The sequence below is a fragment of the Lissotriton helveticus genome, chromosome 3_1 (genome assembly GCF_964261635.1).
Source record: "Lissotriton helveticus chromosome 3_1, aLisHel1.1, whole genome shotgun sequence".
Lineage (NCBI taxonomy): Eukaryota > Metazoa > Chordata > Amphibia > Caudata > Salamandridae > Lissotriton > Lissotriton helveticus.
The window spans coordinates 1364559561-1364575751 of NC_136061.1; the positions used below are offsets into that span (position 1 = coordinate 1364559561).

General features: G+C 49.0%; 1 protein-coding gene across 1 annotated transcript in view; it reads left to right on the forward strand.

The window, feature by feature from the left end:
- The first annotated feature begins 6005 nt into the window (after nt 1–6005).
- Nucleotides 6006–16191, forward strand: part of LOC144823470 (carotenoid-cleaving dioxygenase, mitochondrial-like) — a 323728-nt gene continuing 313542 nt past the window's right edge. Inside the window, exon 1 of the mRNA XM_078682009.1 lies at nt 6006–6166. Coding sequence (XP_078538135.1) covers nt 6133–6166 — 34 coding nt within the window. The 5' untranslated portion in view covers nt 6006–6132. The remainder of the gene's footprint in view (nt 6167–16191) is intronic.

A 16191-nucleotide genomic window follows, 5' to 3' on the forward strand; every position in this document is an offset into this window, starting at 1 on the left:
ATGACATTGCGGATGCTTTGTCTCGTTCACAGTGGCGGAGGTTCCCTGGGCTAGCCACTGAGGCAGAGGAGTCCAAGACGCCGGTGCCAAGGGAGCTGTGGTCAATAGGAGAGACAGGGTCGTTCAGCTGGTGAGGGCGTCGGTGGCGGCTTCCACTTGGAGGGCATACGTTCAGACTTGGGAGGAGTTCCGGCAGTACGGAGCGGTAAGGCGAGGGAGCAGGTGGCAAAGGGAGGAGCAGGTGGTGCGTTTTATGCTGGAGTTGATGGACAGGGGTTTGTCGAGGGTGACGATTGCGGGGAAGCTGTCGGCGGTGGCTTTCATGGGTAAGATGCGGTGGGGGTACGCGCCATCGGCTGGGGAGTTGGGAGCGAGGCTGCTGGAAGGTTGGGCGCAAGAGAAAGGCGTGCGGGTGAGCCAGCGGCCTTCCATTACGGAGGAGATGTTGGGGGGCCTACTGCGAGCGCTGCCGTCAGTTTGTCACGATGGGGGATGGGACGTTGCTATTTTCGACGATCATGTCCTGGCTGTTCTTCGGGGCCTTTCGGATCTCTGAACTGGTGGGCTTGAAAGGTCAGCAGGGGGTGGTATGGGAGGATGTTGAGGTCCAGGCGCAGGAGGTGGCGGTGAGATTGCGGCGCTCCAAGACAGATCAGCGAGGAGTGGGGACCTGGGTGGTGATGGGTCCGGGGAGGCTGGAAGGGGTGGATCCAGCGGCGTGGGGCCGGCGTTTGGCGGCCGGGCGGAGGTCATACGGGGGGGAAGTGTTTGGTCGAGGTGAGGATGGACGGGTGACAGCGAGTCAGGTGTTGTGGGTCCTGCGGCCCGCCCTACGGCTTATGGGTGAGGACCCCAGCGTTTTCGGGATGCATTCCTTTAGAATAGGGGCGGCGACGGAGGCGGCGCGGCAGGGATGGGGGCAGAGGACATAAAGCGACTGGGGAGATGGAAGTCAGATTGTTACAGGACCTATATATGGTTGTGGGGGGGAAATGGGGTGCGTTAAGAGGCAGGTTTTCCGCTCTCTCACATGTGTGTCTTTGCAGGTGCTGTGGCGGGACCGGCAGCGGCGGCGATGCAGATATACATTGTGGGGCATTCATTTATAAAAAGAGCGGAAAGGGCTGAGTGGGAGAGCCACAGGACATTGAATTTGGACTTGGACGACAGATTGTTTAGATGCCATTGGCGGGGCAAAGGGGGAATGCGTTGGCACGAATTGATGCCGGTGTTGAATAACGTGGTGCGAGGTGGAGTGTGTCCGGATGTGGTGATTATTCATGTGGGAGAGAATGATTTGGTGGTATGCAAAGGGCTAGCGCTGGTGAAGCAAATGAAGCGGGATCTGTTGGAGATACGCCAAAAGTGGGCTGGGTGTTATGTGATTTGGTCTGAATTCATCCCCAGGAGGGTATGGCGGGGGCCCGAGCGGCCTGGAGCTATAGATAGGACACGGAGGAAGATAAACAGGGAGATGAAGGAATTTTGCAGGAAGGAAGGGATAGGGCGTATGGAGCATCCGGAATTGAGGTACGGGGCGGTCTATTTTTCAGAGAGGACGGGGTTCACTTGTCCCGTTATGGGATGGAACTGTACATCGTCCAGATGAAGGAGGCCCTGGATGCAGCTTTGGGGGTGCGTAGGTATCCAAAGGGAGGGGATTCCTATGGGGGGGTCGAAAGTCACTAGTGCCTTTCGAGTGGCGCTTTTTCCTAGAGATAAAGGGGGGGTAAGGGTAGGAGGCCTGGGCTGTTTGAATAAGGGGTGGGGATTGCAGAGGTCAAGGGATGAATAAGTCGGTAAGGAGTCATGTTGCAGGGGGTATGCTGCAGAGTGTTGTGGGAGTTTGTTATGTTGAAATGGGGGACAATCATCTAGGGGAGGGGGTGGGGGCCAGTCAGGTACTTTTTATTTAGTGAGGTATAGTTTTGTTCGGCAGAGGCCAAGGTTTTTGTTATTCTAGGATGCACCTGCTTCCAATAAAGCGGCCTTTATCACACTTTATCACCTGTCTGTGGTCGTTCCTTCCCCCCCTCCGCCCTCCTGGGTGGGCCCCAATGGGGTTTTGGGGGGGGGCGGCCGACCAGCGGGAGGCCTGCCACCCCCCAGGTTTTTTGGGGCCAGGAGGGAGGGGGGCTAGGTTCCACAGGACTGGGGTTGCGTTGGGCTCCTTGGGCTGGCTTAGGCTTGTGGGCTCTTTTTGTGCTGGTTGTTGGGCTGGGTGGGCTGGGGACCTATATAACCGTCCTTTTTGGGTCACTGGTCACCATTTTGGTGGAAGTGACCCAGCAGCCATAGGGGACCCTGTTGCGAATTTTTCCCGCCCGCCCTCCCTGTAGTTGGTGTGGGGATATACATTTTTCCTCCCCTGGGCTGTAGGTCAGTGGAGGGGGGGTCAGTGTCTAGGTGGTTTCAGGAGGAGTTTTCTTGGTAGCATGGTGCATCGTTTTTAGGTTTATTCGTTTTCGTGTCGCTGGAAGAGGTGCAGCGGTATAATCATGAGTTGGCGCTTTTTCCTAGAGATAAAGGGGGGGGTAAGGGTAGGAGGCCTGGGCTATTTGAATAAGGGGTGGGCATTGCAGAGGTCAAGGGATGAATAAGTCAGTAAGGAGGCATGTTGCAGGGGGTATGCTGCAGAGTGTTGTGGGTGTTTGTTATGTTGAAATGGGGGACAATCATTTAGGGGAGGGGGTGGGGGGCCGGTCAGGTACTTCTTATTTAGTGAGGTATAGTTTTGTTCGGCACAGGCCAAGGTTTTTGTTATTCTAGGATGCACCTGCTTCCAATAAAGCGGCCTTTATCACACTTTATCACCTGTCTGTGGTCGTTCCTTCCCCGCCCTCCTGGGTGGGCCCCAAAAGTGAGTGGAAGGTGCAGTTAGCATGTGGATGGATGAGCTTTGTTACACATGGCTAAGTGAGAAGTTAGATGGCATTGCACCGCCAAGTAAACACAATGTCTCTCACACGACATCGCATGCACTGTCAAAGGAGACGCCTAAAAGCAGTTTAGGTTCAACCCCATGATCACATACATCAATGTTCGCCATCTTTTGCGCAACTATCAGTATAGCTACCGATGGTGCTGCAGCATGAAACCGGCTACCTTAAGCATCGTAGATGATACCATCTTGACCAACAATGAAGAGGAGCGGTGCCTTCTGATATTACTCGACAGCTCAGCTGACTTTGACAGCTGACCATCCTACCATCATATGCACCCTGGAGTCTCTAATTGAATTCACCAGCAATGTCCTTAACTGGTTCTCTTCCTACCTCTCCAACCAACACCGGTTTGTTCACAAGGGCACGTCCAGGTAACAAAAGATCCCTATAATCAATGGGGCACACCTTGGCTTCAAACTGTCTCTTGTCATCTTCAACCTATACATACAGCAGCTGACTCAATAACAAGAACCTTGAAGGCTTTGAACCCCAATGTTCACAGTATACCAAGTCACTTTGAATCACCCTGGACACCAACCTCATCCTCATGGAATACATTGCCATAAAACAAATACATTCTTGTACCAGATCTCTCTTTTAAAGAAAAAAGTCATAACATTTCCCCCAGAAAGCAACTTTGGATCTCCTGTTCAAGCAGCTGTGATCTTCCCTCGAAAATGGTGGTAATGACCTGCTACATGGCCTTACAGACGCCACACAGGCACCTCTTCGTAGAATCCTACATGCTGTACCATATCTTATTCTGGGCCTGAAGAAATACAATAACTTCACCCCCATCCTAATGGTAGTCTGTTTTTTTCCCAAAACCAGCTGCATCATTTATAAAGCTATCTCGAGCAGCTGGAATAGGATGGGTTGGGCTGAGCATAATTGTATTAGAACGGAGTGGATTAAGGTGGCTTGGAGTGGGGTAGATTAGTTGGGGTGGATTAAGGTTGACTGGATGGGACTGGGATGGATTAAGGTAGATTAGATTGGAGTGGGATGGATTGGAGTGGTGTGGGTGGTTCGAGTTGGAGTGGGGTGGCATGGATTTGTGTGAGTGGATTGGAGTGAGGCGGATTAGAGTGGGGTGACTTGGGATTGAGTGGGAATTATTGAATTGGAGTGGGACAGATTGGACTGCAGCGGATTGGATAGAGGGGCGGATTGGACTGGAGTGGGGCTGACTGGAGTGGGGCGGACTGGAGTGGGGCAGATTGCTTTGGATTGAAGCGGTGCATATTGCTTAGAACTGGAGCGGGCGGATTGCTTAGGACTGGAGCGGGGGCAATTGCTTAGGACTGGAGTGTGGCAGATTGTTTAGGACTGGAGCGGGCAGATTGCTTAGAACTGGAGGGGGGCAGACTGTTTAGGATTGGAGCGGGGCAGATTGTTTAGGATTGGAGCAGGCAGATTGCCTAGGATTGGAGCGGGCAGATTGTGGAGTGGGGCAGAATGTTTTGGACTGGAGTGGGGCAGAATGTTTTGGACTGGAGTGGGGCAGATTGCTTTGGACTGGAGTGGGGCAGATTACTTTGGATTGGTGTGGGGCAGATTGCTTTGGACTGGCGTGGGGCAGATTGCTTTGGACTGGTGTGGTGTAGATTACTTTGGATCTGCGTGGGGCAGATTATTTTAGATTGGTGTGGGGTAGATAAGTTTTAGATTGGTGTGGGGCAGATTGTTTTGGATTGGTGTGGGGCAGATTGTTTTGGATTGGCGTGGGGCAGATTGTTTTGGACTGGCGTGGGGCAGATTGCTTTGGACTGGCGTGGGGCAGATTGCTTTGGATCGGTATGGGGCAGATTGTTTTGGATTGGTGTGGGGTAGATAAGTTTTAGATTGGTGTGGGGCAGATTGTTTTGGATTGGTGTGGGGCAGATTGTTTTGGATTGGTGTGGGGTAGATACGTTTTAGATTGGTGTGGGGCAGATTGTTTTGGATTGGTGTGGGGCAGATTGTTTTGAATTGGTGTAGGGCAGATTGCTTTGGATTGGTGTGGGGCAGATTGCTTTGGATTGGTGTGGGGCAGATTGCTTTGGATTGGGGCAAATTGCTTTGGATTGGAGTGGGGTAGATTGCTTTGGGCTGGATTGGGTTGATTGGAGTCCATCATCTGCTGCACAATCTGTAAAGTTTAACAAAAAAGTGTTTTCTGCTCAAACAGATCAAACTACTGAAAACGTGGCAACTCATGGAGCCCGAAGCTGGACCAATCACTGTCTCCCTCTGCATCTTCGATATGAAGGCTCGGTCATTCAAAAACCCTCGCGGGCTCTTCTCCACTCTTAGGGGCAGATTTATGTCGAACTTGCGCTACGTTTACGCGCCGTTGCGTCACGCAACGGCGGCGTAAACGTGGCGCATCCCTGCGACCCATTTACAACGTGACGCATCTAGGCAGATGCGTCACGTTGTAAAGCCCTGCGTCACATGTGGGCGTTTCGGCGCAGGGTGGGCGTTCCGGGGCAGGTGCGCCTCGCAAAAGTGCCTGCGTGAAATCTACAAGATTTCATGCAGGCACTTTTAGGCCAATGCTGCGTCAAAACCCTGCGCCTGCTTGAAGCAGGCGTAAGGCTTGACACAGCATTGGACAGATAGGGCACCCCTGAACCTTGCTGGAGCTGGAGCTGGAGCAGCTCCAGGAGAGTGTTTTGTGTTTTGCACTGCTCAGTCCTTCAGTACCTGCATCGGCCCACAAGATCAGCTAAAATGAATAAGACCATATCAAGTATCTACCTCGAGCTAGGGACCCCCGTCACCGCCTCCTCCAGTCAACAAAAACGAGGGGAGTCTCGACTGTCTCTGGCATCAGCTTAATCTAAGGTGTACAACTATCTATTTTATTTCAGAAGGAGAAAAGTTCCCTTTATCTGGCGAAGGCCTCCCAAGAAAAAGTCAACAAGTGACAAAAAGAAAAGAGGAGAGGCTGAGGAGGGGGCGGAGCCTTGAGCCCAATGCCCCTCCAGCATCGAATGTGCTTCGGAGCAGAGGTGGCCATTGGGAGCAGACATTAGGCATGTTTACAGACCTATAGGCTATAACGTGTACGTGTAACACTGTGAGTTGGCAGGTCTGATGGCAAGGTACGGACGCTGAAATAGACATCCCGTGCAGCGAATAGAGTGTCAGACGAGGCGTGAAGAAGACACGAAGCAGAGGGGTTCGCGTGTAGGACGTTGTGATGGGGGCTCTGACAACAGCGCGAGCGGAGGCAGGTGAGAGGAGCACGAGCCGCAAGGGGAGGAAGGAAGCAGGATCTTGGGGGGAGAAGGACGAATCTGGTCTCACCCACCCATGGCCCACTTATTGAAGGGGGTGTGGAACAGCGGGTGTTATTATACAACTTCGGAAGGTTGCGAAACAGAAGTGCATAGCTGCCAAGGTTTCAGATTTCTATGTGCGACATCCTCATAATTCGGTGTACTTATGAGTGACATTTCAACCACCACTATGACTGACACCCTCGTGAGCAAAATCAAGCAGTGACGACAAGAGAAACATATATAAATATCAGAAGTTACTCCCATTTGAGCAACACGAAACTCTAAGAAAATCTTAAAACTGCTTCAGATCACCAAAAATAGAAGGGCACTAACCTAGTGCCATATAACTGGGGTGCCGAAGTGAGCGAAAGAACAATGAGAGAGTCTATGTCTGTGACACTCATTGGCTCAGCCGACTGCATACACTCTCAGCTGCTGTATAGTTGGGAACTCAGTCTGACCCCATTATTATTATGTCCACTAATTGGCACCAGCTGCAGTGCCCAGAGGTTCATGGAGAGTGGCTGGTACACACATGGTAACTGTGGTAAATGAAGATGCAGGGTAGCCAGTAGTATAGGTGAAACAGGATAAGGTTTATTCTTAAGGTAGCAGTCTCCGGTTTCAGGTAAAAAAGGTAGTAAGGAAGCCACACCAGCTGCAACATTCTTGGTGCTTTCTCTACGCACTCCAACAGACATTCACTCAACCAGGCACACATCAGCATTTTGTTACCTCATACTCACTCTGGCTGAGCATCAGTGGACATAAAACTAAGGGGAGAATGCATGGCAAAGACATCGAGATACCACAGTAACCTATACAATATTCCGGGGGGGAAGTTATTTAAGGATACTGGGAAGCATTTTACTTGCTTGCTGTTAGAAATGGGGGTCTTAAGTTGGCAATGGTTTGCACCTTTGACAAGTAGGGACCCTTACTTCTTGTCAGGGTAAGGGAGTTACGCCTTTACACAACCACTTCTCACCCCCTTGGTAGCTTGGCACAAGCTGGCACACTTATCTCAGAGGCAGTTGTAAAGCATTTGTGCACACATACTGTAACACCGGGAAAACACTACAAATGGACACCACACCATTTTAGAAAAATAGGAAATCTTTATCTAAACCAAACAAGACCAAAACAACAAAAATCCACAAACATGTGTCAAGATCTCATAAAAAATAGGTTATTCACAAAAATAAGGCTTGTAGCAACAAATACCTCCCTCTGACGCCCGGCGCCAATGAGGCATCACATCCCGACGCCATGTTTATTTTCATTGTATTGCCAAGGTACTGTTCTTGAGTGCTCGTGCAACTCCGTGCCCGGCCTACGCACGGGGCGGTCGGCGCCATACTTTGAGATTTTCATCAGTCACAACGTCGTAATAGCCCCAGGGGGAGCTATTTGTTGCTACAAGCCTTATATTTGTGAATAACCTATTTTTTATGATATCTTGACATATGTATGGTGTATTTTTGCTGTTTTGGTCTTGTTTGGTTTAGATAAAGGCGGGTGGGCCATGTTCAGGGACAGTGTACAAATAAAGTAGGGGTGCACAAACTCCTCCTCCTGGGGCTTATGCCACAGGGACCACCACCTCCCTGGGGCTTATTTTATTTGAAAGGTGGGGGTTGCTAGTTCGGCAACCCCCATGCCCTGGGGACCGCCACCTCCCCAGGGCAAAATCTTAACTTAATGCAGGGGGGCCAGCGCAGCCTTCCCCCACAGCTCCAGGGACTGCCACCTCCCCAGGGTGACTCTTTAAAATTAAATACCGGGCCCCACGGACATGCAGCCCCGGGGACCATCCCCTCTCCGAGGCTAAATTAACATTGGAGGAGTGCCGTGTGCCCCCTCTCCTGGAGCCAATAATGGGCCTGGGGACCGCCACCCCCAAGACCGGCACCTGTAATGTCCCGGGGTGCCCACCCCTTGCACATTGCAGTTTGCTATGGCTTGGCAGGAGCTTCACCGGTCCTGCCAAGGCATAGCAAACACTACTCCGCTTCTGGTAAGCGAGAGAATGTTAAAATGCTCTCACCTACTCGAAGCAAAGCAGAATTGCTTTTGGACAGAGGGCGCTGCATGTTTAGAAGCTCCCTCTGTCCAAAAGCAATGCTGCTCCCGCAGGATGGGGGGAGCCAGCAGGGACTGCGTGGGCCTTGAGGCTCCCCTCGTGGTCCCCAACAGATGAGTGGGTGCCCTGGTTGGGACCAGGGCACCCACAGTAGAGGCCTGGCCCCGGGGGTTGAAGTCCCCAGGGCTGAAATCAGCCTGGGACGCGGGCCACGCAGCCCCTCTCCCAATTCTAAAAATGCCTGACCCTGGGGGATGGGGTCCCCCGGGGGCCAAAATCGGCCCAGGAAAGGAGGGCTTTGTAGCCCTGCTTCCATAAAAAAAAAAAAAACCGGCAACTCGCCGGAGGCCCGCCCCCTTTCTCCACCACTCTGCAAACGAACCTACGGGTGCTCTGCTGGTTGGGGGATGAAGTCCTCTTGCTTCCAGAGGGTCCTTGGGGGCGATCAACCCCTCCTGTTATCTCCAGTAAGTCACTCACAGCAAAATTGCTACGAGGTTGTCAGATGCCACGCCCCCTTTCTACACCACTCTGCAAATGTGCCTCCTGTTGCACTACTCATTGGGGGATGAAGTCCCCTTGGCTCTTGAAGGCCTCAGGACTAAAGTGGACTTCTTCCCCCAACCAGTAGTGGGCTAGGAGGCGCATTTGCAGAGTGGTGGCGAAAAGGAGCGTGATCACTGAAATCGTCTCAGCATACCACTGTGTGGGACTTAGTGGAGGTAACAGGAGGGGTAGTTAGCCCCCAAGGACCCTCAATATCCAAGGTTCTCATTCCCCTACTACAGAGGTCTTCAAACTTTTGTAAGTTGAGCCCCCCAGGTCAATTATTTTAGCTGTTGGGCCCCCCAACACCTGACGGAAATTTCTGCAATCTGGTACACTACATCATTGACCGCCGCGCGCATATCCTGGACCATATCCAACAAATAATGTTCAACATAATAAGAGTATTTAATAAAGTGCAGATTGGTGAATAGGTGGACTGAAATGACAGATTATTACTTAGCTCAAAACGCCATTTTCCTAGATAAAATGTGTGCAAATAGTTTTTTCTAAGATGCTTTGTTTTACACATAACATTGATTGATAAAACCACTAAAATACATATGACGGGTGTGCCTGTTTTTCGCCACAGACGGTCAGTCTGTGGATGGATTTTTGCTACTGCCATCCTCAGGTAGTGTCCACATTCAGGGGCAGATTTACAAGGAAGTGCCGCAGCGTGGAACCGCAAGCCCTTTGGCTGCGCCACGATGCGGCACTTCTGAAGCACAGGGATGCAACATATTTGCAAGAATACGATGCATCTCTGTGCTTCCCCCTGCGCTGGCGCACAAACTGCAGCCATGGCCCCTCCCACATTTCCTCCTTCTCCATGAATTCCCTCACTACCACTCACCGACGATGCACCTTATCTCTCTTTATTTTGTTATAGTGCTACTCATTGTTTACTTACACTCAGTTCTTTTATCTGCATGGTACACATTCTATGGAGCAGGCACATTAACCCTCTGTGCTGTGTGGGTGGCAGAAATGCTCATGTGTGCACAATGAGCCATGCAACAGTTTGCAAGTAGGTAAGAAGTGTGACTGCAGGGTAAGCAAGGTGACCATATGAATTTGGTTGCAGGTATACGTGCAGAGTGGGACGAATGAATGTATAGTTAGTGGTGGGCTTATTTGAGTGAGATTGCAGATTGAGCAGTGAGGGGGACAGGTGAGTGAAGTGTCACTTGACCGCAGGTTGAGTAGTGTGCTCGTGTGATTGCAGGGTGAGGTACAGGGTGAACAGTGCAAGTGCATTGTGAGTGCAGAGTGATCAGTGTGAGTGCAGGGTAAGTGGGTGAATGGTGAGTGCATGGGGATCATTGTGAGTGCAGGGTGAGCGTGAAAGTGAAGGGCAAGAATGAGAAGCGAGTTGTCTGAATGCAAGGTGCATTCCCAGACACTTGAAGTAACTCAGAATGTTATTGAAGGCAGCGTAGGGTTTCAAATGTGTTAAACTATTGCTAATATGGCAGTAACCAGGGATCAGGGTGGAGGAAGTAAATAATGTGGTGATCCTGCAACAAACTCCGTCTTGTGATTAGGGTTGACATAAGCAGTCACCTAAAGCTGTTTTGTCAGTACTTGTCCATGCATACTTTGAACAGCAAATAGAAATAGAAATAACTTTTACTTGTGTTCCAGGGCTGCTTGAATAATCTTTGGCTGATGATAAAAGGGTTTTTGTGGAGAGTCTGCACACACCGTATTTGAACACAGTAAACAAAGAATAATCAAGTTTCACTTAGTGAATGCATGCAACCCAGTTAGAAGGTAGCCAGCCTTTTGAACTAACACAATTCGTATGGTGGAAAACCACCGGTATACCAGATCCACAGCTAAAAAATAGTGTATGTTATCTTCACATTAGTAATCAGCAAAATATCACAATATCTTCTGTTAGTTTAAACATTATTTTTTATAATGTACCAACATCGTTTTTCTTGTATTTTTCAAGTCAAAGAACTGGCAACATGAACATCATTACATGAATTGCGAGTAATGCAATTATTTTACAAATAATGTTTAAACTAACAGAAGATATTGTGATCTTTTGCTGATTACTAATGTGAAGATAACATACAGTATTTCTTAGCTGTGCACCCGGTATACTGGTGATAATAAAAGGGAACATGCAGTCTGTAAAAGAACACATGGCTGGCTGGCATTTTTGCGCCTGCCTGTGTAGTTTTAAAAGAAACTTTTTCTCCTTTCTGGGAAGCGCTAACCCTCCCAGGAGGTGGTTAATTCAAAGAGCTGAAATGCTTCAGCTGCAAGTAAGAGGCCGGATGTCTCCACTGCGTAAACTGAAAGCAAAGGAACACACAGGCATTTTAGCTGCAGTGCGAGGCTAGGAGTCTCCTCTATAATAATATGGAATGTGAAGGCTGTCTTCAGTTCGTGTACCTTCAGTTTTAGCAGAGGAGACTTCCTGTCTCCTCACTGCGGCTTAAGCTGAATGGATTAACCCCCTCCTGGGACGGTACATAATAAAAGCATGGGCACTTCGTGCCCTGTGGATTTCCCCTCCCTCCTCCCTCTAACCATTCCGGAGTTCTCTAAGAAGACTTGTCAGGGAACAAAGGTAAAATTAGAGTGGAGTGCGCGCGCCCCCTAGGAAGGTGTCGCGCCCCCCCCCAGGGGCGCGCGCCCCACAGTTTGAAGAACTCTGCCCTACTAGTAGTGTGCCAGGATGCGCGTTTGCAGAGTGATGGAGAAAGGGGGCATGGCCTCCGACAACCTCTGAGTGATGTCACTAACCATGTCATGAGTGATGTAATATGTGAGGTCATAAGCAGTGCATTGCGGGGTCGCGAGTCATAGTTAGCTCAGCTAACTATAACTGCTGAATTTCTATGGTTTTGTACGAGTGAAATGTCAGCCTAACTATTACGTCCCTGTAACCTTTTTTTCTTCAATACATTTCAATGGTTTTTTGTTGGAAATTGCCCTTTTTGCAGGGTTATCCCCAAACTTTTTGCTTCTTCCTCCTATTTTTTCCTGACCTGCTGTTGTTGGTTTTAGGACTCTGGGCACTTTACCACTGCTGATCAGTGCTAAATTGCATATGCTCTCTGTGTAAATTGTATTATGGATTGGTGTTTCCCTGATTGGATATTTGATTTACTTGTTCGTCCCTAGTAAACTGCACTGAGTGTGCCAGGGCCTGTAAATCAAATGCTACTAGTGGACCTGCAGCACTGATTGTGCCTCCCACATGAGTAGCCTTAAAAAGGTAACTCAGACCTGCCATTGCAGAGTCTGCACGCAGTTGGTAACTGCCATGTCGACTTGGCCAGTGTACACACTTGCCAGTCCCTAACCTTCCCTTTTCTTACATGTCAGGCACCCCTAAGGTAGGCCCAAGGTACCCCTGTGGACAGGGTGCAGTGTATGTGAAAGGTAGGACATGCCCTGGTGTGTGTGGCATGTCCTGATAGTGAATTACAGCCAATTTCGTTTTTCACTATTGCAAGGCTACCTGTTCCCCATAGGACAGAATGGGAAGTTTGTTTCTAACATCTTATAGACAAAACTGTCTCGGGGAATTAGGTAAGAAAATAACATTTAGTATGCCTGCACTTAGAATATAACGGTCCAAGAAGAAAGTTCCACAGCGGATCAACTGAAAAAGCACCTCCAATTTCCAACGTTCCTTACAGTGTTCGGTTATATTGTGCTGTGAACCTCCAGGACCTGCTGTGGTTCAGTCCCAGTGGAATTCCAAACAGAAAGTATAAAAAATAGTGGAGGCAGCACCAAATTGAAGTAAATCAGCACGACCAAAGTTTTTTTATCCAAAAATATATTTTTCTTTTTATTTTCGAATTTTGAAAGTGCACAGGACAGCCAACACGTTTCGCTCCCCAACCATGGGAGCTTCGTCAGGGCATATAAACTAGGTGGTTTTTTCTCACAGTTGTGCAGTCAAATTTGTAAAAAGAAGATGAACTGGCCAGTATAATGGTATAAGTACTAGTGCAGATATTCCAAATAGAAATAGGGTATCCAGTGCGTCAGGGTCCGTCAGGTTTTTCACAAAGCTATCATAATAAATAGTATTGATATCAGAGGTTGTCGTAACACCAAGCGACGTGTGTGCAGTCCCTGATAAGCTGCTGAGACACACGTGCTTCAAAGGTTTGACAAGGCGTGACGGCCCACGACAAATTTTCTGCACTTAGAATATAACGATGCATCTTTTAGTAAAGGTGATTTTTACATTCTGTGTTTGAAAATACCACTTTTCGGAAGTAGGTATTTTCTTGCTCAGTCATCCCGTGTGCCTCTGCTGGAATGTGGATTGCCTGTCTGGGTTTTGGACAACAGATGGCTCGGAAGCAAGGATGGCTCCTGCTAGTCTAGGTAGGTCAGGAAAGGGCTGAATAGACTTGGGCTGCGATGGGGGAAGAGGGAGGAGATTTCCTTGCACCTCAAAGGGCCTGGTCTGCCTCTGAAAATGCCGTCTCCACCCCCTCCTGGGATATCACACCAGAGAAGGCAGAACTGGTTCTGGCTGGGCACAGACACCCTCTGCCTAGAGGATCAAAGGATTTTTGGATACAAATACTGGGGCCCAGACCCCTGAACTTTAGAACTCTTTTGGACCAAGAAGACTGCCAAGAAGTAGAGCTGGAGAAGCTGTGAGGAGGGACTACCACTTTGCTGTGTGCTTTCTGTGTTGGCCTGCAGTGGCTGCTTCTGTCTTGAGCAGTGAAAGGACTGGACTGAGCTTTCTGCAATCTACTTTTGTGAGTTTCTCCAAGGGCTTGAGGTAGAGCTTGCCCCCTGTACAAGAAGTGTCAGGAACAGCAAAGGCTTCAAGCTCTTCCACCCTCAGCACTGGGGACTGTGTGGTTTGTGCTGCAACAGAAGAAAAGCAACTCGAGGACATCTATGACGCCGCTGCCGACTCAGTGTCCTGAAGGCACCGTAGAGGGCACCGCCACACCGCGAACCTGGTCTCACCGACGACGCCTGCTGATGCCGCCTCCGAGCCGCTGCTCGCACCGCAACCTGTGGGCACCGCACTGCCTCGCTACGACTCCTTGGCACTGCAGAGTGCACCACCGCAACACTGCAACGCGACCCTGGTCTCACCGACAACGCCTGCTGATGCCGCCACTGAGTTGTTGCTCGCACGGACCTGTGGGCACTGCTCTTCACACAGCCTCTCTCACGACGACGCCTTGGTATCCCCGACGATGATGCTTGAAATCGACGCCACTGCATGCATCGTGGTTCGAGGGCACCGCTCGTAAAGTTACACCGCACACTGCCCTCATTCCGCACTGCAGCCTTGGCCTGCCGGCGCCATCGACTCCAGTTTGTCAGGCGACGACAGCGCTTCAGCAACGACGACGCCGCTGCTTGCACCGTGACCTACCAGCACCGTGACGAGCACCGCCTTCATCTCGCAACGCGACCCTGGTCTCACCGACGACGCCATCTGACGACGCATCGAGACGTTGCTCGCACCGCGACCTAAGGTCACTGCATGCCGCACCGCTGCACTTCGCACCGCACCACACGACACCTGCCGCTGCCAGCGCTCCTGACTCCAACAGAGAGAAGATCGACCTGCAACGCGTGTGACTTCGAGGGCCCCGATGACTCCTGCTCTGAACTCCGGAACCGACGCCTGCATTCGCCATGTTTTTAGAAGCTGAACAAGAGGTCGCCGATGCCCTTCATTTCTAAAAGGTACTGTTTGCGGGTCTTCCGACACCGTAGCTGGCCCGCGACGCCACGGTCAGCCAGAACTGTTTGGATTTGTTTCCTCACGAGACCGTGATAGCCCCGGACGGGGCTATCGACATCAAGGAACTGCTTTTAAAGCATATTTTGATAATTGTAGATTTTTAAGTACTGTATTATGGATTCTTCTCGTTTTTGGTCTTGTATATAAAAATATTGGCTATTTTTCCAAACTGGTGTGGTGTCCTTTTGTAGTGCTGACACTGTAATACTGTCGGTTATGTGCAAATGCTTTACACACGGCCTCTAAGATAAGCCTGACTGCTTGTGCCAAGCTACCAAGGGGGTGAGCAGGGGTTATGTTAGGAGTGTAACTCCCTTATCCTGACTAGAGTAGTGGTTTATGCATGGCTTTGACACATGACCTAGCCTGTCAAAAATCCAATTTCTGCATATTTCCTAAATGTAACATCCCTGTAACCTTTTGTTTTGTTCAGTGAATTTCTATGGTTTTTCAAAATCTATTTCCTAACTGTAACATCCCTCTAACTTTTTTTTCCAGTGAATTTCTATGTATTTTTAATTCTGTTTCATAACTATAATGTCCTTGTATTTTTTCTATAATTAGATATTGAACATTACATATGCATGTGCACGACTTATTATTGTATTGAGTCTAGCTGTTTAGTAAGATATTGATTCAACTTTCCCATTTGTATCAGTGTGTGGAAAAAAGTACATCTGAAATGCATTTTCCTTGAGCGCGGCAATACTGGACCGTTGTGATGACATCAGTTGTGATGACATCGGTAGTCACAAAGACCGTTTGTTTCTGACAATGTGTAAAACACATAAATAGATATGTTTTATTTAAAGCTTGAGTCTCGTTGTTTAGTAAGATATTGATTTAACTTTCCACTTTGTATACATATATTTGTATATTCCCTCCATCTAATCTAATGTTTAGTTTTTTTCAAACCACCAGCACACATACATTTTCACTGTCTTTCATAATACCAACTGTGATATTCAGCTGCAGACCTGTCTTCTGTGCTACTCCTCCTTCCCACAAAATGCTTAGAATATGGATTGCGGTTCACAGCTATGTCTATTGGGCTGCTGAGATTGCAAGAAAGAGTAGTATCAACTAGGACTTGGGTTTGACTAATGTGGACATTACTTTGATTCGGCACAGAGAATTGAAGTTTCATCAATTAGTGCCTTTGCTTAAAATTATTGTGGGCTCACCAGCCCCTTACCTCATGATTGTGCACTGTGATGGCAATGACCTAGGCACATTAACTGGAGTAGGACTAGAAATGCTAATGAAAGATACCTTTGCTGAATTGATTATGCTTTCCCCTCACACCATCATGGTGTACTCATCATAACATATGAAAACGAAAGAAATGGAAGTGGTCTAATCAATTCTGTCCACTGATTAACAAAGCTAGGAAACATGTTAATAAAACTGTTTCTTCTTTCCTCAGAGATTATAACATGGGCTCTATCTACAACAACAACCTATGTTTTAACCTGCACGGAAGGTCACTTTACAGACAAAGGGAGCAGGGTGTTTCTAAGCAACCTGAAGCTCTGCATACATTCTAATCTGTAGCTGTCTTATACACACTCTCAACACAAAGGC